Source organism: Somniosus microcephalus, chromosome 14, assembly GCF_052327205.1.
Source record: "Somniosus microcephalus isolate GS21.2 chromosome 14, FLI_Smic_1.0, whole genome shotgun sequence".
Classification (NCBI taxonomy): Eukaryota; Metazoa; Chordata; class Chondrichthyes; order Squaliformes; family Somniosidae; genus Somniosus; species Somniosus microcephalus.
Window position 1 is genome coordinate 9,236,789 of NC_141000.1, and position 23,163 is coordinate 9,259,951.

Sequence of the window (23,163 nt, forward strand, 5' to 3'; positions counted from 1 at the left end):
ATTTGACAAGGTGCCACACAAAAGATTATTGCTTAAGATAAAAAATCACAGGATTGGGGGTAATATTCTGGCATGGATAGAGGATTGGCTATCTAACAGAAGGCAGAGAGTTGGGATAAATGGTTCATTCTCAGAATGGCAATCAGTAACTAGTGGTGTTCCGCAGGGGTCGGTGCTGGGTCCCCAACTCTTTACAATCTATATTAACGATTTGGAGGAGGGGACCGAGTGTAACATATCAAAGTTTGCAGATGATACTAAGATGGGAGGGAAAGTAGTGAGTGAGGAGGACATAAAAAACCTGCAAGGGGACATAGACAGGCTAAGTAAGTGGGCAGAGATTTGGCAGATGGAATACAATACTAGAAAGTGTGAGGTTATGCACTTTGGCAGGAAAAATCGTAGAGCAAGCGATTATCTTAATGGCAAGAAACTGGAAAGTACTGAAGTACAAAGGGATCTGGGGGTCCTGGTGCATGAAACTCAAAAGGTTAGTATGCAGGTGCAGCAAGTGATTAAGAAGGCCAATGGAATGTTGGCTTTCATTGCTAGGGGGATAGAATATAAAAATAGGGATGTATTGCTTCAGTTGTACAAGGTATTGGTGAGACCGCACCTGGAATACTGCATGCAGTTTTGGTGTCCATACTTAAGAAAAGACATACTTGCTCTCGAGTCAGTACAAAGAAGGTTCACTCGGTTAATCCCGGGGATGAGGGGATGGACATATGAGGAGAGGTTGAGTAGATTGGGACTCTACTCATTGGAGTTCAGAAGAATGAGAGGCGATCTTATTGAAACATATAAGATTGTGAAGGGGTTGGATCGGGTGGATGCGGGGAGGATGTTCCCGATGATGGGTGAAACTAGAACTAGGGGGCATAGTCTTAGAATAAGGGGCTGCTCTTTCAAAACTGAGATGAGGAGGAACTACTTCACTCAGAGGGTGGTAGGTCCATGGAATATGCTGCCCCAAAAAGCTGTAGAAGCAACATCATTACATAAATTTAAAACAGAAATAGACAGTTTCCTAGAAGTAAAGGGAATTAAGGGTTACGGGGAGCGGACAGGAATTTGGACATGAGTCTAGGTTCGGATCGGTCATGGCCCTGTGGGTAGCGGAGCGGGCCCAGGGGCCGTGTAGCCTGATCCTGCTCCTATTTCGTGTGTCTAATTCTGTTAGATTCAGGAGATGGTTCTGTGATAGTAGATTGGCGATTAGGATCAGATCAGCCATGATCTTATTAAATGGCGGAGCAGGCTCGAGGGGCCGATTGGCCTACTCCTGCTCCTATTTCTTATGTTGTTATAAATGCTGGCCTTGCCAGCGATGCCCACATCCCATAAAATGAATTTTTAAAAAGATGTCGCCGCGGGGCAGCATGTAGATGAGAAATAGGACAGAGTGGGGGTGTGGGGACACTGGAATTAGTTTTGGATTGCTCTGGCAAACAGCCAGTACAGACACAATGGACTGAATGGGCTACTTCCAAGCTATAGACTTCTAGGGCTCTAAATGACAATGAGCTGATCATTTTTGTTTGGATTACAGCAGGATGTGCTTTACCTTGCCTTGTTTTTTAGCTTGTTTCTTTGCCTTCTTTTGTTGGTATTTGGTACTGCCAGTTGAGACATCACCTCTGTCCTTGGAAACAAAGTTCCCATTGCAGTGCCCATGGTTATCATTCTGATCATCTTCTGCAGTGCTTCTTCCACTTTTTCCCAGGGCTTTTTTCTTATCACCCTGCATTAAAACACCACATTTAATGTACTGACAAACTTAACCCCCGAGTGCCGAATAGTTTTTGCCTATAGTTCCTCTGCAGGATGGAGATCAAACAAAAAAGGTCACATCCACTTTGCCACATCACAGGGAGACATATGAACAACATGGACGAATACCGGTCTATTGCAAGGTTTGGATGATGTTGTGATCAGAGATTTAACGACACATGCCAAGCAGATTTTTGCTCATATGGTCATCCTTGGATAAAGCAGTGACATTTTTCAAGGACATATAAAATTATACAGGAAACTTTCGATTAACCGGAACGCTCTATCCACCGGCAAAATTCAGGAGTCGGTTCAGGTAACTTTTTTTTACTTATAGTTACTTTTTTTTTATTTTTTTAATTGATTTGTTGCTGTGCAAGGGTGTAGCTGAAGCTGTTGCTAAGCTACAGAGACGCTTGCAACTTGTGCCGATTGTTTTGAACCTGTTGCTAAGCAACAGGGTTTGTTGCTTTATACGGCGCTCTGAGCTCCGTATCGTTTACTATAGCGTTTGGTTATCCGGAATTGTTGATGAACCGGCAACACGTCGGTCCCGTCCGTGCCGGATACCAGAAAGTTTCCTGTATTAATAAATAAATACACGCACCAAATACTTCATAATATATGCAGTCAAAGCGCCGACGCCTGCCCAGGGGGCAATTCCAAGGTCTCCAGACGCCTTCTTAAACTGACTCTGTGGCCAAGATTCATGTCTGAATCTTGGCAGCAAAGACTGGCAAGGTCTTCTGACTGGCAATGATCTAATTGAGGTGCTAAAGATGATTGGATAGAGAGAAACTATTTTCTCTAGTGGGAGGGAGTCCAGAACAAGGGGGCATAGTCTTTTAAAATTGGAGCCAGGCCGTCCAGGGGTGATGTCAGGAAGCTCTTCTTCACACCAAGGATAGCAGAAATCGGGAACGCTCTCCCCCCAAAATGCAGATGAGACTAGGTCAATTGAAAATTTCAAAACTGAGATTGATAGTTTTCAGTTAGGTAAGGGTATGGAGGGATATGGAACCAAGGCAGGTAAATGGAGTTAAGATAGAGATCAGCCAAGATCTAAATGAATGGCGGAACAGGCTCGAGGGGAAGAATGGCCTTTTCCTGTTCTTATGTTCCTACGACTGCAGGAAGCATCAGAGCTGAGCACAATCATTCCCTTACCCAACTGAATAGGCCTTCATTCAACTGAACAGGGCCGTATCCAACAACATTCACACAGGCACACTTCCAGCAGGGGCTGCTGGACAGCGATCAAGATTGGGAACCTTAGCCGACTTTCCCTCCCTAAACTACAGGAAACTTTTTTTTATCCGGCACCGACGGGACCGACGTGGTGCCGGTTCATCAAAAATTCCGGATCACCGAGCGTTATAGTAAAAGATACGAGAGCTGAGAGCTCCATATAAAGCAACAAACCCTGTTGCTTAGCAACAGGTTCAGAACAATGGCCACAAGTTACAAGCGTCTCTGTAGCTTAGCAACAGCTGCAGCCACACCCTTGCACAGCAACAGATCGAGGAAGGCAAGTAATATGAAGTATGAACCTACTCCTGAATTTTGCCAGTTAACCGAGATTTCCGGTTATTTAGGTGCCGGTAAATCGAAAGTCTCCTGTAAGAGGCTGAGGCCAGATAGAGTGGCCCTACAGCTACCCTGGCTGAGATCAACTAAGAGCACAGACCAGGGACAAAACGTGGGACCGTCTGGGAGGTTCATTCTGGGAGCTTGATGTGATTAAAAAAAAAAAAAATCACACATTAAACAGTTATCTTAACATTCAGAACACTGTACATCAAGCAATATTATGCAGGAAAAAGTTATTTAGACATACTACCGGTTGTGCTGTTATGCATCTCAAGCTTTGCAGTGTTAATGAGCTTCCAAGCATTGCCCTTAGAATCAAAGCAAAGGAAAAAATCATATAGAACTTATATGACCAAAGGATCCACAGCTCCCCTTTACCTGCTCGTCCAAAACAGGGAGCGACAAGTCTAAGAAGGATTCTTTTACTAATGTAACCTGAGAACAAAGCAGACAAAATATTTCTATTATAATTTGGTAATTTATCGCTGAATTTAAGCACAGGTTAACACATTTCTTCCCTCCCAACTCTTGCCAAGGTAGATTCTTGGGCAGTAACAGCTCTCTGATATACTACCCAAGTGGCTATTCTTAATGTGTTGCTAGGCTATTTAACCGCAGAGGACATCACAGCGGAACCCGAGCCTGTTCTTAACCTAGGTGTACACGCATTCTCTCCCAGCAGGGATCACTGCACAGCGATCAGCAGCAGAAACCTTAAATGATTTTTTTTCCTGCTCCCGGGCTGCGGGGCAAATGGTAACCTCCTAACCACTGCCCTGGCTGGGATCAGCCAGCTCAACACAGCTAAAACTGCATTCAATAAATCTCAAAGATTGCTACTGATCACCTTGATTGTATTTAACCTACATAATTGATGCGCTATCAATTACTCATAAAAGACTGAGAGTTAGAAGAGTAACTAAAGGCTTTTATTAACAACAGAATGGAGGTCTGCCTCGAGTGGTCGACCGGTCCAGGATACAAGGGCTGGGGAGCAGTCACCTTGATACTAGGACCTGTGGGAGGAGTCAGCCGAGGCATGTCCAGGCATGTACACAGTGGAATACAAACAGGACAAACAGGAATACAAACAGTGGTTTACCACAATAATCACAACCCTGCTTAAAATGTTTTTAACTTGTGTATATCCTGCAAAAACCAGGTCAGGCCCATGTCTAAAAATAAAACAAATCAAGTGATCGCTTATTCAACTTGAAACATTGGAATATAATGTGGAGAAATGTGAAGTTATCCACTTTGGTAAGAAAAATAGAAAAGCAGAGTATTTTTTAAATGGTGAGAGATTGGGAAATGTTGGTGTTCAGAGGGACCTGGGTGTCCTTGTACATGAATCACTGAAACTTAACATGCAGGTACAGCAAGCAATTAAGAAAGCAAATGGTATGCTGGCCTTTATTACAAGAGAATTTGAGTATAAGAGTAAAGACGTCTTACTGCAATTATATAGGGCCCTGGTGAGACCACACCTGGAGTATTGTGTACACTTTTGGTCTCCTTACCTAAGGATATACTTTCCATAAAGGGAGTGCAATGAAGGTTCACCTGACTGGTTCCTGGGATGGGGGGGGATTGTCCTACGAGGACAGATTGAGTAGACTCGGCCCTGGCTGGGAGTCTAGAACCAGAGGTCACAGTCACAGAATAAGGGGTCGGCCATTTAGGACTGAGTTGAGGAGAAATTTCTTCACTCAGAGGGTGGTGAATCTTTGGAATTCTCTACCCCAGCGGGCTGTGGCGGCTCAGTCGTTGAGTATATTCAAGACAGAGATCGATAGATTTTTGAATATTAAAGGAATCAAGGGATATTTGAGCTCCGTGTGAATCAACAAACCCTGTTGCTTAGCAACAGCTTCAAAACAGTCGGCCGCAGCTTAAAAGCGTCTCTGTAGCTAAGCAACAGCTTCAGCTAGACCTTGCAGAGCCTGACTGGAAAAAAAAAGCAACGAGAAGTAAAAAAAACTTATAGGAAACGGCTCCTGAATTTTGCCGATAGATAGAGCTTTCCGGACATTTAACCTCTGGTTAAACGAAAGTTTCCTGTACCGTGGATTTTGTGAATACAACAATTTTTTAAAATATCTATTTCAGTGCCTAGCCTATAGAAGCTGTGGATTTAGAAATTAAGTTTTTTATTTTTTTAAATGCTCTGTAGGAAAAGTTACAAAATACAGATATGATGGCATTAGGAACAGGCACACACATGTTGGTAGCTATTTACCTGAACGAAACATACAATGACAGGCATACCCGAGTCAGTATCATACAAAGTATCCATTGGATAAACTTCCTAAACCATCAGGCAAGCCTATAGTTTTCTTTTTAAATAAAAGAATTTAACAAATGGACACAAACTGCCTGTCACTGTACATTTACAATTGTACAATTATATGTTGGACACAGATTGTAAACACTGCCAGTTTTACTGTGTTATTCAGCTCTGGGTTGGCAGTGATAATACGAGAGTTTCCAAGTGCTGTATGGTAGCTGTACCATATAGACTAGGGGAGTCCCAGTTTTGATCTCCAGCCTCTTTTTAATTAGCGGATCTCAGCCAGTGCAGGAGTAATAATGTTGCAATTTGCCTGAAGGCCATCGAGTTAAGAGAAGCAAAAAGCGTCCAGGGTTCCATACTGGAAGTCCAGCTGTATGGAGATCGGGATCGCACCTAGTTGTGATGCTCCCACATTCAAATAACCTGCTGATGCTCACTGTCAAGGCTCACATACGAACAGTGGGAGCACTCGGGCAAGGTATTAGAGGATACCTGGCACTGTGGAATTGTATCTCAACAAGAGGTCAACACCTTCAGGAGAGATGGGGAGGGGAGACGAAAAAACTGGCTGCGCAAATTGAGAAAACAAAATTGGTTTCCAAATTAACTCCATCAAAAATACACATTGTACACAAAATTAAACTATTTTACATTCCTAATAGTTAACATGCTATCAGGACAAAGTTATCTTCTTATTAATATTCTGTATCCATTCTTTTCAGTAGATCACTAGGAAACAATCTCACCATTTTACACTCCTCGCACATGATTGTACTCGTCAATATGCCACCAAAAACACGGTCAACGAAGTTCAGCGTGGACCCCTCCTTTTCATACACTAGTATGAGGGAGAAAATTTCATTTTAAATTGGATATATTTAATTATTCTACATGAGTGAACATGGAATTATTAGTTACCTTGCAACTTTGAAATCAGCCAAACTACAGTGTCTGACCTCAGCCACAAGAGGCTGCTAGTGAGCGGAGCAAAAATCGTCACCAGCAATTGACAACAGCAACTTGAATTGAGTAAAAACAGAAAATGCTGGAGATACTCAGCAGGTCAGGGCAGCATCTGTGAAGAGAGAAACAGAGTTAATGTTTCAGGTCGATGACCTTTCGTCAGAACTGGAAAAAAGCGGGAAATGGAACAGATTTTTAAGCAAGTGTAGGGGCTGGGAAACAGGGGAGGGGAATGAAAGAACAAAAGGGAAGGCCTGTGATAGGATAGAAGAAACATTAACCTCTTCCGCCTTCCATCCTATCACAGACCTTCCCTTTTGTTTTCTCATCCCCTCCCCCCTTTCCCAGCCCCTACACTTGCTTAAAAATCTGTTCCATTTCCTACTTTTTTCCAGTTCTGACGAAGGGTCATCGACCTGAAACGTTAACTCTGTTTCTCTCTCCACAGATGCTGCCTGACCTGCTGAGTATCTCCAGCATTTTCTGTTTTTATTTCAGATTTCCAGCATCTACAGTATTTTCTTTTTGTATTCTTGGATTGAGTATCCCTATAAGCACAGTACAGCCCCAAGAAAGATGGCTGAAAGCAAATAAATCTGTTAAATATACAAATACTGCAATTGTGAATGCACCAACATACTCGTGATAGTGTAGTAGTAGCTACATCAATACCACATTTATATGCGAGTACTGTTTAGTATCTGGACTGAAGGAGTACCTGTGCAGTGCACTCTATCTATATAATACCTACAGTATCCACCTTTTAGTTTCACATGCTACAGCACAGTTATAAAGCTCAATTAAATGTCTACAAAATGTGTTGACCTATTGATAGCTCAAACAGAAACACAAACCCCTTTTCAGAAATGCTGTCGCATGGTTAACACTAAAGGAAGCATGGAAATATATACAGTATAAAGAATGGCTCACTTTTGCTCAAAGAGGGGCATCTTTCAAAAGGGCCGAACCACTCATCGTACAGAATACTCTTCTCTATTATTGCAGCACAACACTTACAGGTTTCCTAAAACAAAGATGGTCTAAATTCTATACATAATATGCAGAGTTAATATACTGCAGTGTCTGTAGTGATGGTGCAACACCAGTGATATAACATCAGGAATGGCAGGAATGACGTATGAGGAGAGACTGGGTCGATTGGGCTTATACTCGCTGGAGTTTAGAAGAATGAGAGGGGATCTCATTGAAACTTATAAAATTCTGACAGGACTGGACAGACTAGATGCAGGAAGGATGTTCCCGATGGTCGGGGAGTCCAGAACCAGGGGTCACAGTCTAAGGATAAGGGGTAGGCCATTTAGGACCGAGATGAGGAATTTCTTCGCCCAGAGAGTGGTGAACCTGTGGAATTCTCTACCACAGAAGGCAGTAGAGGTCAATTCATTAAATATATTCAAGAAGGAGTTGGATATATTTCTTAAGGCTAAAGGGATCAAGGGCTATGGGGAGAAAGCAGGGACAGGGTACTGAATTTGGATGATCAGCCCTGATCTCATTGAATGGCGGAGCAGGCTCGAGGGGCCAAATGGCCGACTCCTGCTCCTATCTTCTATGTTTCTATCACGACCAGCACCGGTTGTAATGATCAAATCAGCAGGAATAACGCTCCTCTGTAGAGCAACTTTCTGCTAGTTTTTACGTATTCACTTAAATTTGAACAATAGCTGAAAATATTAGACAGTGTATCTGCCAATGGCTCTGGGCACAACTGTAAATCACTGGTAGGGTTCACACATTTTCTTTTAAAAAGGTTACCCACAATTCTCACCTCCTCGGAGTTTGTGCCTCGGAATGGATCCGGAGGCACCAACAGCCCTTTAGCATGTCACCAAGTGGCCATTCTTCCTGGGTGAGCCAAGACAGTGGGTCTTCGCCTATTTGACCATCTGGAGCTTCACAATTGGACGCATGTTTACTTTTAAATGGGGGATCATCTGGTAGCAATTGAAACTCGGGCTGATTTGATCTCTCCTCCACCACCCCTCGCTAGACCTGAAGACCAACCTGCAGCGACTCTACCACCAACTCGGCTACAGATCAGGAATCAAACTAGGGTGCCTTTTGATCCAAAAGCTCAACAGCACAGCAAGCAGTGCATCACCCACTGAGAGGATTCCCATACTCTCTCTAACAGAAGTAGCGTGTGATATTATGACATTACCTTTCATGGTTTTCCTGGGTTCTTCATTTTCCATCATCTCTGAAGAGTAATTTAAGGCTTTTAAAATGCCAGCACCTACACGCTGAGATTAAAATAAATTTTAAAAAGAGGCTTTTAAAAATATTTTCTAGCACATAGGAGTTTAAATGTAGCAGAGTTTCAATTACCCAAGGTGATGGGCAGGTGAACAAAAGGTAAAAAGAGAGAAACATACAGGAGATTTTTCACTATGTAATGCAATGTGCCTTAAATGTACAGTCCCCACCGCTTAGAGTGAGCGCATTGGTGTCAATGCTATTCACAGTAAATGAGACATTTTTTAAAAAGCACGGAATGATTCTTCATCCTTTTCTCCTCTCTTCTGTCTAAATACCCAGTGCCGTTACTCACACCGCATATCTAAACAGCCTTAATAAATATTTAAAATCAGGATTTTAAACATTGTAAAACAGGGGGCTATAAATTGCCCTTTTGCTCCAACTGGTTATCTATATTCAAAATATCGGAGATAAGGAAAGGGAATCCTAAGAGTGCATTGTAGGAGTTGACTTTTTTGTGCCAAGGATGTGGCGGGACTCCCCTTTTGACGTGGATAAAAGTTTAACTGAAAATTTTTACAATCTGCCGGGCACTGGGTGTGAAGCCGACGAAGCTTGAATAACTACCCACACAAACATCTTGGGCCGGATATTCCGATGCCTATGGGTGGGTACGAGCTGTGTGCACACCCGTAGGGACATCGGAAATGCCGGTTTCAGGCATGCCAAGCGCGTGCGCTGAAAACCGGCATTTCCGATCTGTCAAGAAGGGCCTCGGTGGGGGGGGGGGGGGGGAAAAGAGTTCCGCTTTCTGCAGAACCTCCACCCGCTGAAAACCCTTAGAAATCTTATGCCTGGTAAAAGCATATGGCCTGCTTTTACCAGCATAAGATAGGAAAAAGTTAAAAAAAAAAAATTTCCGCTCATTTATCATTTAAAAAATATTTTAAAAAAGGTAAGTTTATTTTTAGCCCTGTAAAAAAAACTTATTTTTTTCAAAAAATTAAATTTTTGTTTAAAATATTTAATTTATTGTAATTTCAACTAATATTTAAAATGTGATTTTTTTAAATTGTATTGAATGTTTTACTGTGTTTCTGGGGTGATTTCCATTCATATATTTGACAGGTCTATCTGTCAAGTGTATGAAGGGAGATTCCCTTCTTTGATTGGCTCCCCATGGCCCACGTGATCCCAGGGACGCTTGCGAACTGCACGGGCCTCTGGGATACGTGGGCCCTGCGCACTTGGAGTTTGGAGAGACCCAGGAACGGAAGTGTCCACACCTCGGCAGCCCTCAGGTAAGGGCGTAGATTTTTCCAGATCGCAGGAAGCTTCCGATCAGAAAATACGGCCCTTATAGCTTTCCCCGCGAAATCGAACAGCGAGAGAGAGAGAGCGAAAAAGTGTTACAGGAGGTTGATTTCACCAAGATCTATCAGCCATTAAAGGTTCGATTGTCTGGGCTTGCCTGCTAGAATCATTATCAAACCTAACTACAGAATGAAGTGTGTAGTGTCCGTGTGTTGATAAAGACACTGAAGACAGGAGTTGGTTCATAGTTGTTTACTAAGCAAAGTCTGGGGGGGGTTCTAACGGATATACACAATATACAGGCTTATATAGCCCGAGTGGCAATTACCGGCATTACAGCACACCTGGGACTCTTCAAGGCACATACACTACAATTCCTCCCCTTTTAGCTAACCAGTACATCATATTTTAAGTAATTATTAATTACATGTTATAAGAAAAATAATATACACATTGCTGTAGTTAATTAATTATAAGTCAGTCTCTCAGGAGGCTTCCTGACTCGGTCCGGATAACGCCTCGGGGGTGTAGTAGTTTCTGGTGGTGTAGTAGGTTCTTTTGGCAAGGCTGATTCGGCTTGAATGCCAGTGTCGGGTTCATCGGGTTCCAGTATCACCGGATCGGAGGTAGATATGGGTATCTCTACTTCATCGTTAGATGTATAGAGTTGTGGTGTAGGTTGTCCCTTTTCGGATGACTATGATTTGGTCAGCATGGCGCCTTATTATGCTTTCTCCGATGTCCACGGTATACATCAGTGGTCCTAGTCGTGTGCAGATAGTTCCAGGCTGCCATTTCTCGGTACGGTAGTCCCGGGCCAAAACTTGTTGACCTATCTGGAAGGTTCTAGTTGGCCTTTCATTCATGCCTTGAAACTGCCGGTTCTCCACGTCCCTTCTGATGTTGGGCTTGACCAAATCCAGCCGGCATCTTAGGTTTCTATTGAAGAACATCATGGCGGGAGTTTGGTTGGTAACCATATGTGTTGCATTCCTGTATGCGAATAAGAAGTTATCCACCTTGTGCTGAAGTTTTGTCGTCTTCATTACCCATGGCCTTTATGGCCTTCTTGAAGGTCTGGACAAACCTTTCAGCCAATCCATTGGTGGCGGGATGGTATGGGGCGGACGTGTAGTGCTTAACCCCATTGTTTTTTAAGAACTTTCTGAATTCTTCGGACACAAATTGCGGTCCATTATCAGAACATATCTGTTCCGGCAGCCCATTCCTGGCAAATATGGTCCTTAATACTGTGATGGTTTTTTCCGTGGTGGTGGAGGACATCTTTATTACCTCCGGCCACTTGGAGTGTGCATCAACCGCGATTAAGAACATTGAGTCCATAAATGGACCAGCAAAGTCGATGTGCACCCTTTGCCAGGGAGATGAGGGCCACTCCCATGGATGTAGAGGGGCTTGTGGTGGAGCGTTTTGGACCTTCTGGCATCCTAGGCAGCTCTTGGTCATGTCTTCGATGTCTCCATCGATACCTGGCCACCATACAAACGCCCTAGCTAGGTTCTTCATTTTCACTCCACCCAGATGCCCCTCGTGAAGCTCCTTTAGCACTTTATCCTGGAGTTTGGGTGGAATCACCACTCTGGATCCACACATCAAGGTTCCTCGGCACACTGACAGCTGTTCTCTTCTTTGCGAGAATGCTGGCAACAGTGGTTCGCCATGTGCTGGCCATCCCTTCACTGTTAAATCGTAGACCCGAGAGAGAGTCGGGTCATTTCTCGTCTCCCTTTCAATGGCAGAATTTGTTACTGGTAGACATTCCACTATGGTAGAGTGGAACATCTCTACTGGGTCTACTGTAGGTGCCTCTTCTACCGTTGGCAACGGTAGGCGCGATAAACCGTCAGCATTCCCATGCTGTTTTGATCCTTTGTATTCTATGTTGTATTGGTGTGCCCCTAGAAAAAGGGACCACCTCTGTAACCTTTGTGCCGTCATAATGGGAACACCCTTTTTAGGGTTGAATATGGAGATGAGGGGTTGATGGTCAGTCAACAAGGTAAATTTTTGTCCGTGTAGGTAATGGTTGAATTTCTTCACTCCCCATACCAGGCTGAGTGCTTCCCTGTCGATTTGGGCATAGTTACGCTCAGCTGAGTTTAATGAGCGTGACGCAAAAGCTATCGGCCGTTCTGAGCCATCAGGGAATTTATGGGATAATACTGCTCCTATGCCGTAAGGGGATGCATCGCACGCCAGTCTGATTGGCAGTGATGGGTTGTAATGAGCCAAAACTTCTTCGGATGTGATTAAGTCTTTGCATTTATGGAAGGCACGTTTACAGTCTTCGTTCCATTTCCAAATCACTCCTGTTTGTAGAAGTTCATTAAGAGGGTGTAGAAGAGTTGATAAGTTTGGTAAAAATTTATGATAGTAATTTATTAATCCCAGGAACGACCTTAATTGTGAAACATTTTCAGGTGCTGGGGCTTTTATGACCGCTTCAATTTTTTCAGGTGACTTATGCAACCCTTCATTATTAATTATGTGGCCACAATATGATATCTGATTTTGGAAAAATTCGCACTGGGGCGATTTGCTCGTAGGCCCCGTTCTTTCAGCCTAGTGAGCACCTGCTCCAAATTGGCAAGGTGCTCGTTGTCGTTTTCTCCTGTTACAAGGATGTCATCTAGGTAGTATTGAGTCCCCGGAATCCCTTGCAGGACTTGCTCCATAGCTCTTTGCCAGATAGCTGGAGCTGATGCTACTCCAAAAACCAGTCGATTGTACTGGTACAGGCCTTTGTGTGTGTTTATCGTGAGATACTTTTTAGAGGCCTCCTCAGCCTCCATCTGTAGATATGCCTGTGCCAAGTCAATTTTGGTTAAACGTTTCCCTCCGGATAGTGAGGCGAAAATATCTTCTATCCTCGGAAGAGGATACTGTACTGTGTGAAGGACCGGGTTTACAGTCGCCTTGAAGTCTCCACAGATGCAAATTTTTCTCTGTTCTTCAGATTTATCATTATTCAATGCTTTTTTCATGACTGGAACGATGGGTGTTGCCCACTCGCTCCAATCTATTTTGGATAATATGCCTGCCTTTTCCAAATTCTCCAGCTCTGCCTCGACTGCTGGACGGATTGCGTATGGCACCAGTCTTGCCTTAAAAAATTTGGGAATTGCTGCATCTTCCACTTTTATTGAGGCGGTGATGCCTTTCAAGGTTCCTAGTTTCTCTTGAAACACTTCTTTGGCGTTGGCCAAGATGTCTTTTAATCGTTCAGGTATGATGTCATCATTGTTTTTTTTCTTACTGGTCACCGTCAGTGCCTGAATGGAGCGCCAGTCTAAACGTATCTTTCTGATCCATTCACGTCCCAACAACGGTGGACCACCATCTTGTAGAATGTATAAATACAACTTTTGTATTTCTTTGCCGTTGTATACAACAGGCACCCTTATTTTTCCTTTGGGGTATACTTTCTGCCCCGTATATGTTTTTAAGATAATGGATGTGTCTTTTAGAGGTATATGCGAAAATAGCCTCTTGTAATCCCGTCGATTTATTACGGTTAGAACTGATCCTGTATCTAGCTCCATTTTAACTGGGGACCCTGCTATCGTGAGGGTGACCCAAATGGTTTGGTAATCATCTTTGGCAAGTACATTATGTAATTTGAGACAGCTTAGTCTCTTGTTTTCGGAGTCGCTATCGCTCTTCTGGTCTTCGGAGCTACTATCCGTCATCATTTGTACCTTCCTGTACTTTCCTTTATTGATTTTTTTTTTTCTGTCTGTGGATTTTTGTCCAGATCGGCATACCCGTGCAATGTGTCCAATCTTTCCGCATTGCCTGCATGCTTTGTCCTTGAACCAGCAGTCCCTCTGGTTATGGGTGGATCTGCCGCAGCGATAACATCTTTCGAAACCCTGTCTCATTTCATGGGTGCCGAAGTCCTGTGTCTTTTGTTGTATCTCTGCAGCTCCTCTTGCTGCTGCTTCGTATGATACAGCCATACTGAAAGCTTTGTCCAATGTTAAATCTTATTCAGAAAGCAGCCTTTTTTGTGTTCCTTCACTTAAGAGACCGCAAACGAATTTGTCTCGAAGATAATCTGATAGTCCTGCCCCAAATTGGCAGTACTTTGATAGCTTTCTTAATTCGGTTAGGTAATCAGCGTTACTTTCATTCTTGTGTTGATTTCTCTTGAAGAATTTGAATCGTTCCACTATCAGCAGCGGTGTTGGGTTTAAGTGCTCTTGCAGGGTATCAACAATTTCTTTAAAATTCTTGTCCTTTGGTTTGGCTGGAGTGATTAAATTTTGTAACAGCCCGTATGCCTTTGCGCCCATTAGGTTCAGCAGTACTGAAGCTTTTTTTTCATCTTCTATTCCATTTGCAGTGCAATATACCTCTACTCTTTCCACGTATGTGGTCCAATCCTCTATTTCGCTATCAAAAGCATCAATATTGCCAGACTTAGGCATTTCAGAAAAGATATGGCGCTTCCCGCGCTTTTCTTTCTTTTCTGCAGCAAAGATATGGCGTTTCCCGCGCTTTCCCGCCGATGACAACGCTGTTTCCCGCGGTTTCCGTTCTTTTTATTTTTATTTATTTACAGTTGGAGACTCGTTCCCGCCGGACTTTCTCTCCAGGTCTGAACGCTGACCTGCTTGCCGCGCCGGCCGTCTCCCGAGTGCTCCCTCCCAGTCCGTTATTGCTTGCCTCCGATTTCGCTGCCTGTCTCAGCTGTAGAGCCAGCCGCTGGAGCCCCAGCCTGACGCCCAGGAAGGATTAGCGCAGTACCTGCCACCAGCTTGGCCAGCTGGTGAAACCACAGCTTCTCTCACTTTCTTGAGTCTTCTGGACGCCCGAGGAATCGATGTCCTTGAGGTGCTGCCGAACTGCAGGTAAGTCCGTTTCCACTTCGTCGCCACTGTAGTGTCCGTGTGTTGATAAAGACACTGAAGACAGGAGTTGGTTCATAGGTGTTTACTAAGCAAAGTCTGGGGGGGGGGGGGGGGGGGGGGGGGTTCTAACGGATATACACAATATACAGGCTTATATAGCCCGAGTGGCAATTACCGGCATTACAGCACACCTGGGGCTCTTAAAGGCACATACACTACAAAGTGGAGATTGCCCTTTAAACACTGTTGCTTTCTCTCTCGCAATGCTTTATATGTGGGCAATAGATTAAATGAAGCCCGCTGCGACAGTGGGAAAATGCAACCACACAACCTCCCATTTACAGGACTTAATAACAGGTAATTGCACTTTAACAAGGTGCACACAGCTGCTGAACTGCCAGAAATAGCCGGCCCGCTGAATACAGTTTAAGCGGCACCTTTGTAATTGGTGCCAATGGGGATGGCGAATGGTCAGTGCCATTTGCCCGATATAGGTGGGTGTCCAGGAGAAACGGGGGATGGTGTCAGTGGTAGAGACTGTACCTCCAACATCAACACACAAATTAAAATGACAGCAATACATTAAGCTGTCCAGGTAACTAAACACTTCAACTAATTTATTTTCTATTGCATGTTTGAATGGGTAAACCATCATAGATAATTATAAACTACTTAAATGTACTCAATTATTATTCATTGTACTCACAATAGTGTATATTGAAATATTTAAAGGTAAAAAATAGTACCATAAATTTCTCGCTTAAAATAAATTCTCCCGCCAATCAACTAATGCACCAACTCTCCTATCGTAGCATCCAAGTGCATTTGAACAAAGCTAATGTGTTTGCCTCTACTACGCTATTTGGCGGATTATTCCAAATATTTAGCATTCTTTGAGTAAAGAAGTTCTTCCCGACATTCGTTTTCAATTTACTTTTTATTAATTAATTGTTTACGTCCTTGCTCCCACTTTCTTAGTTTATTTTGGTGTAACAAATAGGTAAACCCAGATTTCATATAATGAGGTCTCTCCTTAACTCTTTACTTTTTTAGACTATCAAATTTACGTTTTCCCAGTCCTTTCTCTTAGTCATTACACTTGGGATCAGTCTCGTTACTCTTAGCACTCATCTCCTTTACAGCCTCATTGATATTTTCTGTACCCTTTCCAATGTCTGTATATTTTCTATGGTGTGGTGATCAAAACTGGCCAGCAGAAGTTAAGGATGGTCTTCCCAATGCACGAACAAGCCTGCGGACAAGTACGGTTCTGGTTGTATATCCTAGCATTCCATTCGGTTTTATAAATTGCTCTGCCACATTGGCTGGACATTGAAAGTTAAGTGACCGGTCCAGTTTATTCTCTGTACTAATTCAGTTTCATTCATTGTTTACTTATGACCTTTCGACCTATGTAGAATACTTTACACTTATCCATGTTAAATACGTTTGCTCATTTGGATAACTGATACAAATCCTCTGACTTTACTGTTCTATCTAGTTTAGAAAAATATATATCCCTCAGCTCAATGTCACTCACCCTGGCTGTACATTATGCCCGCCTTAAATGCCTATTGAGATATGCATATGCTTACCTGAATGCATACATTATATATAATCTCTATAAATTAATCTCAATCACGTATAAAGATGCAATCTGAGCCATCCTCACTTACAAATGATGTAGGAAAATCAGTATTAAGATTATTCATTCAAATAGATTATGAATGAGAATAGTTGCCATGACAAAAAGCTTCAAAGTTTTTCTCAACACTCTGTCTGACCTTTCAATTCATATCCATCCGCAATTAAATGAGTCTAATCAAGCTTGGAGTTATTTCAGATCCTTCTCTCGGCATCTGCACCTATCCTTTTATTCCTCAGTTGTCCATTTGTTAGTAAATATGCAAATTAAAAAAGTGACCGACATTATTCTAGGGGCAGGATATCCAAGCTTTTGCCTTCATAGAGCTGCATAGGCATGTACTATAGTTTGTAAGGGCCACCTAGAAAATGTGAAACTATGTTGTCATAAATTTGCATATATCCAAAGTTACTAATGCTAACCGATCTTGATTTAGGATTTACAAATCAATAAGGCAACAGCGCAATCAACAGCCCTTTCCAAACCTGCAGCCCACAAAATGCAAACAAAATAAGCCACAGAATAAGAAAGACAAGTGCAAATAGGAATGAGTTGCCTGGTCTTCAAGGGCCAGATTGCTCGGGCTCAGAGATTGTACTTGGCACTGAGGCCACAGTCTGGGCAGCCTTGTTCTAAAGGGAGTCACATATTAAACCCATCTGCATATACAACCCTCTCCCGTCTAACCTGAAAGTTGTGAAATTACAGCAAATAATTTTTCATTTTGTGAGCAGACTAACTATGTATATTTCAGTGCAACAGTTTATGGACAGTCATCTATAACCACTGCAGTCCACTTACTTTGATCTCTTCGGTCCTCATTCCATCTAATAAGTAACGAAGCAATTCCTGGCTATCCTGCTGTTGAAATCCTTTAAATCGTATAGCCCTGAGGAAAAAAAAATGTTACAAGAAAAACATGTAAAGGTACAGATCTACAATGCAGACATTCTTTAGGCATTACAGCTCTCTGTAGTCAGCCTTGGCTCAGTTGGTAGCAGTCTTGCCTCGGAGTCAGAAGGTTGTGGGCTCAAGCCCCACTCCAGAGACTTGAGGCTGACACTTCTGTGCAGTACAGAGGGAGGGCTGCACTATGTCGGATGAGATGTTAAACCGCAGCACCACCTGCCTTCTCAGGTGTACATAAACGATCCCACGGCACTTTTTAAAGAAAAACAGGCGAGTTCTCCTGGTGTCCTGACCAACATTTATCCCTCAACACCAAAACAGGTCATTTATTTCATTGCTGTTCGTTCACTGCTGCATTTCCTACATTACAACAGTGACTGCACTTAAAATAAAAGTACTTAATTGGCTGTAAAGTGCTTTGGAATGTCTTGGGGTTGTGAAAAGTGCTATATGAATGCAAGTTGTTCTGCTCTCTTCAGTGCTCGTTACAATAGAAGAGATTAAATAAAATGGCAATGGAATGCTATCATTATGGAGAATCGATCTGTATATCAGTCAAGCTGGGCAATTTTCGAACCAACAAAATTTACTGCAAGTTTTGGTGGGCGTTTAAAAGATTGAGAATCAACTAGTCAATGTAAATTTTACAAAAACTAATATTCACAAGTACACCACCACAATTCTCAAATGGTTATAATTGTTCTGCGAGTTCTTTGCAATGCAACATGTTTTGGTCAGACTATAACTGGCTTCATATCTGCACAACAGTGACGAATGTGGATACTCACTTTTTACAGACCTGAGTGAACAGTTCCTTCGGGGTGACAACATTCTTTTTGGTGTCTTGGATATCAAGAAGAAATTGGCACATTGCTGATGACAGTGGTCCCGGTTGATCAATGTGAATCTCTAGGGGTCCCTGATAATTTAAAAGTAAAATCCATAAAGCTTTAAAGTCAAAAACTAAATTATATACTCAAAAAAAGGCAAGTGAAACAATCTCAGAAAAGATGCCTGGTTTCCTAGAAATCTCCACCCTTACTTCGGTTTTCACAGAATCATACAGCACAAGAGGCCATTCAACCCATTGTGCCTGTGCCATCGCTTTGAAAGAGCTATCCAATTAGTCCCACTCCCCTGCTCTTTCGCTGTAACCCTGCAAATTGCTCCTGGTTTGAAAATGTAAATGTCCAGGTTTGAAAAGGAAAAACTGAAGAGCTTGCATTTATATAGCATCTGTCACAAGCATCTCAGTGCTTCGCACAGCATTCATTGTCCAGCTGCTGCTGCTGTGGGTAAATGCAGTAGTCACTTTGCACAGCAAGGTCCACAAGCAGCAGCACCACGACTACTGTTTGGTGTGTGATGGGCCTTCAATAACCACAAAAGTAGAAGTTATAGACTTAAACAAGTTGCTTTTAATCACTAAGATCAGAGCTAACATCTCAACACGCCGACTGGTTCACAGGAATGAGTCATACAGATCCTGGGATCTTTATGTAAGAGAAGTCAGGGGCGGAGCCAAGAGCCAAGACCTGGAACCTCCCAGGTTAGTCGGGAAAGAGGAAGTGAAACTATACACAGTGGGGGAGGGTAATATACATGAGTGCAAAACGAATACAGGATCAAGACAAACAGATTTCATTACATTCACCCCTTCTTTAGATTTAGTCCATCGGGGTGATGTTTCTTAAAAGTTGGTATAGGTGAGTCTGTCAGGAGGTTTTGCAGTTATCAGTGATCGGCGCAAAGCCGGTTGGGGTGCCTCTAGGGGAGTGGATTCTGGTTCCTCTGCTGTCCGGGCCTCCGCAGTGTCTTCCAGGTTATCTGCAGTGTCCTCCAGGTTAAAGTTGGGTATTGATGCCTCTGGGCGTCCTGTCTCTTTGTAGTGTAGGTCTTCATCGGGTAGTCTCCCATCGTTCTCTCCGCTCCCCGAGGGAGTGAGGTCTTTTATGGAAACTGTCCTCTCGCCCGTCAGAGTATTTGATATAGGCGTACTGAGGGTTTGCATGGAGGAGCTGTACCTTTTCCACAAGGGGGTCCGTTTTATGGCCTCTCACGTGCTTCTGCAATAGTACTGTCCCCAGAGACGTCAGACACGCGGGTAGAGATATGCTCGAGGTGGATTTCCGGGGGAAAACGAACATCTTTTCGTGAGGGGTAGCGTTAGTGGCAGTACATAACAGAGACCTTATGGAGTGGAGCACGTCCGGGAGGACTTCCTGTCAGCGGGAGGTCGGAAGGCCTTTTGACTTTAAGGCTAATGTGACAGCCTTCCAAACAGTAGCATTCTCCCTTTCCACTTGCCCATTACCCCGGGGGTTGCAGCTAGTGGTTCTGCTAGTGGCTATCCCCTTCGAGAGCAAGAACTGGCGCAGCTCGTCACTCATGAATGACGCCCCCCTATCACTGTGTATGTAGTTCGGCATGCCAAACATGCAGAATAGATTACAGAGACACTTGATGACCGTGGCACTGGTCATGTCTGGGCAGGGAATGGCGAAGGGGAAGCGGGAATATTCATCAATGATATTGAGGAAGTATACGTTACGGTCGGCAGAGGGAAGGGGTCCCTTGAAGTCCAGACTTAGGCGCTCGAATTGCCGTGTAGCTTTGATAAGGTGTGCACGGTCAGGCCTGTAGAAACGAGGCTTGCATTCCGCACAGATGCAGCAGGCTCTGGTCATTGCCCTGACCTCCTCGATGGAGTGGGGCAGATTGCGGGACTTTATAAAATGGTATAGTCGGGTGACCCCTGGGTGACAGAGGTCGTTGTGGAGACCCTGTAATTTGTCCGTATGAATGCTGGCACACATTCCCCGTGATAGGGCGTCTGGGGGTTCATTAAGGGCTCCCGGCCTGTACATAATATCAGTCGAACGTGGATAGTTCGATCCTCCACCTGAGTATTTTGTCATTCTTGATTTTCCCCCTTTGTTTGTTATTAAACATGAAAGCCACCGACCGCTGGTCGGTGAGCAGGGTGAAACGTTTGCCGGCTAGGGAGTGTCTCCAGTGCCGCACTGCCTCCACTATAGCCTGTGCCTCCTTCTCAACAGAAGAGTGCCTGATTTCAGGTCCCTGAAGGGTTCGGGAGAAGAAGGCCACAGATCTCCCAGCCTGATTGAGGGTCGCAGCTAAGGCAAAGTCTGACGCATCGCTTTCATAGAGTCATAGAGTTTTACAGCACAGAAAGAGGCCCTTCGGCCCATCGTGTCTGCGCCGCCCATCCATCCCTGTCCAGTCTAATCCCATTTTCCAGCATTTGGTCCATAGCCTTGTATGCAATGGCATTTCAAGTGCTCATCCAAATGCTTCTTGAATGTTGTGAGGGTTCCTGCCTCTACCACCCTTTCAGGCTGTGAGTTCCACATTCCAACCACCCTCTGGGTGGAAAAAGTTCCTCCTCAAATCCCCTCTAAATCTCCTGCCCCTTACCCTGAATCTATGCCCCCTTGTTATTGACCCCCCTACTAAGGGGAAAAGTTCCTCTTTATCTACCCTATCTATGCCCCTCATCATTTTGTACACCTCAATCAGGTCCCCCCTCAGCCTTCTTTGCTCCAAGGAAAACAACCCCAGCCTGTTTAGTCTTTCTTCATAGCTGAGGCGCTCCATCCCAGGTAACATCCTGGTGAATCTTCTCTGCACCCTCTCCAAAGCAATCACATCCTTCCTATAGTGAGGCGACCAGAACTGCACACAGTACTCCAGCTGTGGCCTCACCAGCGTTTTGTACAGCTCCATCATAACCTCCCTGCTCTTATATTCTATGCCTCGGCTAATGAAGGCAAGTATCCCATATGCCTTTTTAACCACCTTATCTACCTGTTCCACTGCCTTCAGGGATCTATGTACATGTACACCAAGGTCCCTCTGACCCTCTGTACTTCCTAGGGTCCTACCACTCATTGTGTATTCCCTTGCCTTATTTGTCCGTCCAAAATGCATCACCTCGCACTTTTCAGGGTTAAATTCCATTTGCCATTCGACTTGAAAGGGAATGCATTCGTCCACTGCACACACTGCAGCCCTTTCAATGTCCTGTTTAATACTGGTGAAAGCCTCCCGAGCTTCAGCTGATAGTGGGAAGGACATCGATTTAATGAGGGGTCGGGCCTTATCAGAGTAATTGGGCACCCATTGGGCATAATACGAAAAAAATCCCAGGCACCTTTTTAAAGCTTTGGGATTGTGTGGCAGGGGCAGTTCCTTTAGGGGGCGTAATCGGTCAGGGTCCGGTCCAATTACCCCATCTTCCACCACAGCGCCGAGGATACAGAGACGGGTTGTGTTGAAGATACATTTGTCTTTGTTGTAGGTTAGATTCAGCTTCAGGGCAGTTTTTAAAAGTCTCGCAAGATTTAGATCGTGGTCTTGCTGGTTGTGCCCGCAGATAGTGACATTGTCCAGATAGGGGTAGGTAGCTTGTAGTTTATTCTCGTCAACCATGCGGTCCATCTCACGTTGGAAGACCGAGACCCCATTTGTTACCCCGAAGGGCACTCTGAGAAAATGGTAGAGGCGCCCGTTCGCCTCGAAGGCGGTCCTCCGTTCTAATGGGGAGCTGGTGATACGCGGATTTGAGGTCGATAGTCGAGAAGACTCGGTATTGCGCGATCTGGTTGACCATTTCTGATATGCGGGGTAAAGGGTAGGCGTCCAGCTGGGTATAAATATTAACAGTCTGGCTGTAGTCAATTACCATCCGTTTCTTTTCGCTATTTTTAACTATGACTACTTGGGCACGCCACGGGCTGGTACTGCATTCAATAATGCCTTCCCGCAGGAGTCTGTCCACTTCCGCCTTGATAAAGTGTCTGTCTTCCAGACTGTACCGTCTACTTTTGGTCGCTATGGGCCTACAGTTCGGAGCGAGATTAGCGAATAAAGAGAGCGGGCTGATTTTTAAGGTTGATAGGCCACAGACTGTGAGTGGCGGCTGGGACCCGCCATATGCTAGCGTGACACTTTCGTGGTGGCACTGGAAGTCCAGGCCCAAGATTACATTAACAGAGAGTTCTGGCATCACGAGGAGTTTAAAATCCTTGTAGTCCGTGCCTTTTACAGTCAGTGTTACCACACAGTAGCCCAAAATGTCCGAAGTGTGGGGCTTAGCAGCCATAGCAATTCTGCTCCGTGTAGGGGTTACCGTTAATGAGTGCCGCCGTACCAGGCTAGGGTGGATAAAACTCTCGGTACTCCCACAGTCAATTAAACATTTCGTTAAATTCCCGTTTACCTGTATGTCCATCATGGATTTTGTCAATGGGTGTGGCCTGGATTGATCCACCGTGATCAAAGCCACTGTTGGGCCCTGGGCGGCCGTTGAGTCGGGAAAAGATGGCGGATCCCAAGATGGCGGCCCACACAGCACGCACGAGGCGGTGACGGAGTTGGAAATCGGATTCCCCCTGCAGACTTTGCTAAAATGCCCCTTTTTCTTACATTTGAAGCATGTAGCGTCCTTCGCTGGGCATCGTTGTCTGGGGTGCTTGGCCTGGCCGCAGAAGTAGCATTTCGGGCCTCGAGACATTGCCGCTGTAGTCGGACTCCTGGGTGAACTCCTGTGTGGGGACTCC

The 23,163-nt window shown here is 44.3% G+C and overlaps 1 protein-coding gene across 2 annotated transcripts in view; it reads right to left on the reverse strand.

The window, feature by feature from the left end:
- The window catches only part of usp16 (ubiquitin specific peptidase 16), a 65,393-nt gene that overhangs the window by 20,168 nt on the left and 22,062 nt on the right, over positions 1-23,163 (reverse strand). For both annotated transcript variants that reach the window (XM_086006208.1, XM_086006209.1), the window contains exons 8-13: positions 18,370-18,500; positions 17,474-17,561; positions 8,802-8,883; positions 6,403-6,494; positions 3,742-3,798; positions 1,568-1,744 (exon numbers count right to left, since the gene is read on the reverse strand). In XM_086006208.1, the coding sequence (XP_085862334.1) occupies positions 1,568-1,744; positions 3,742-3,798; positions 6,403-6,494; positions 8,802-8,883; positions 17,474-17,561; positions 18,370-18,500 (627 nt within the window). The remainder of the gene's footprint in view (positions 1-1,567; positions 1,745-3,741; positions 3,799-6,402; positions 6,495-8,801; positions 8,884-17,473; positions 17,562-18,369; positions 18,501-23,163) is intronic.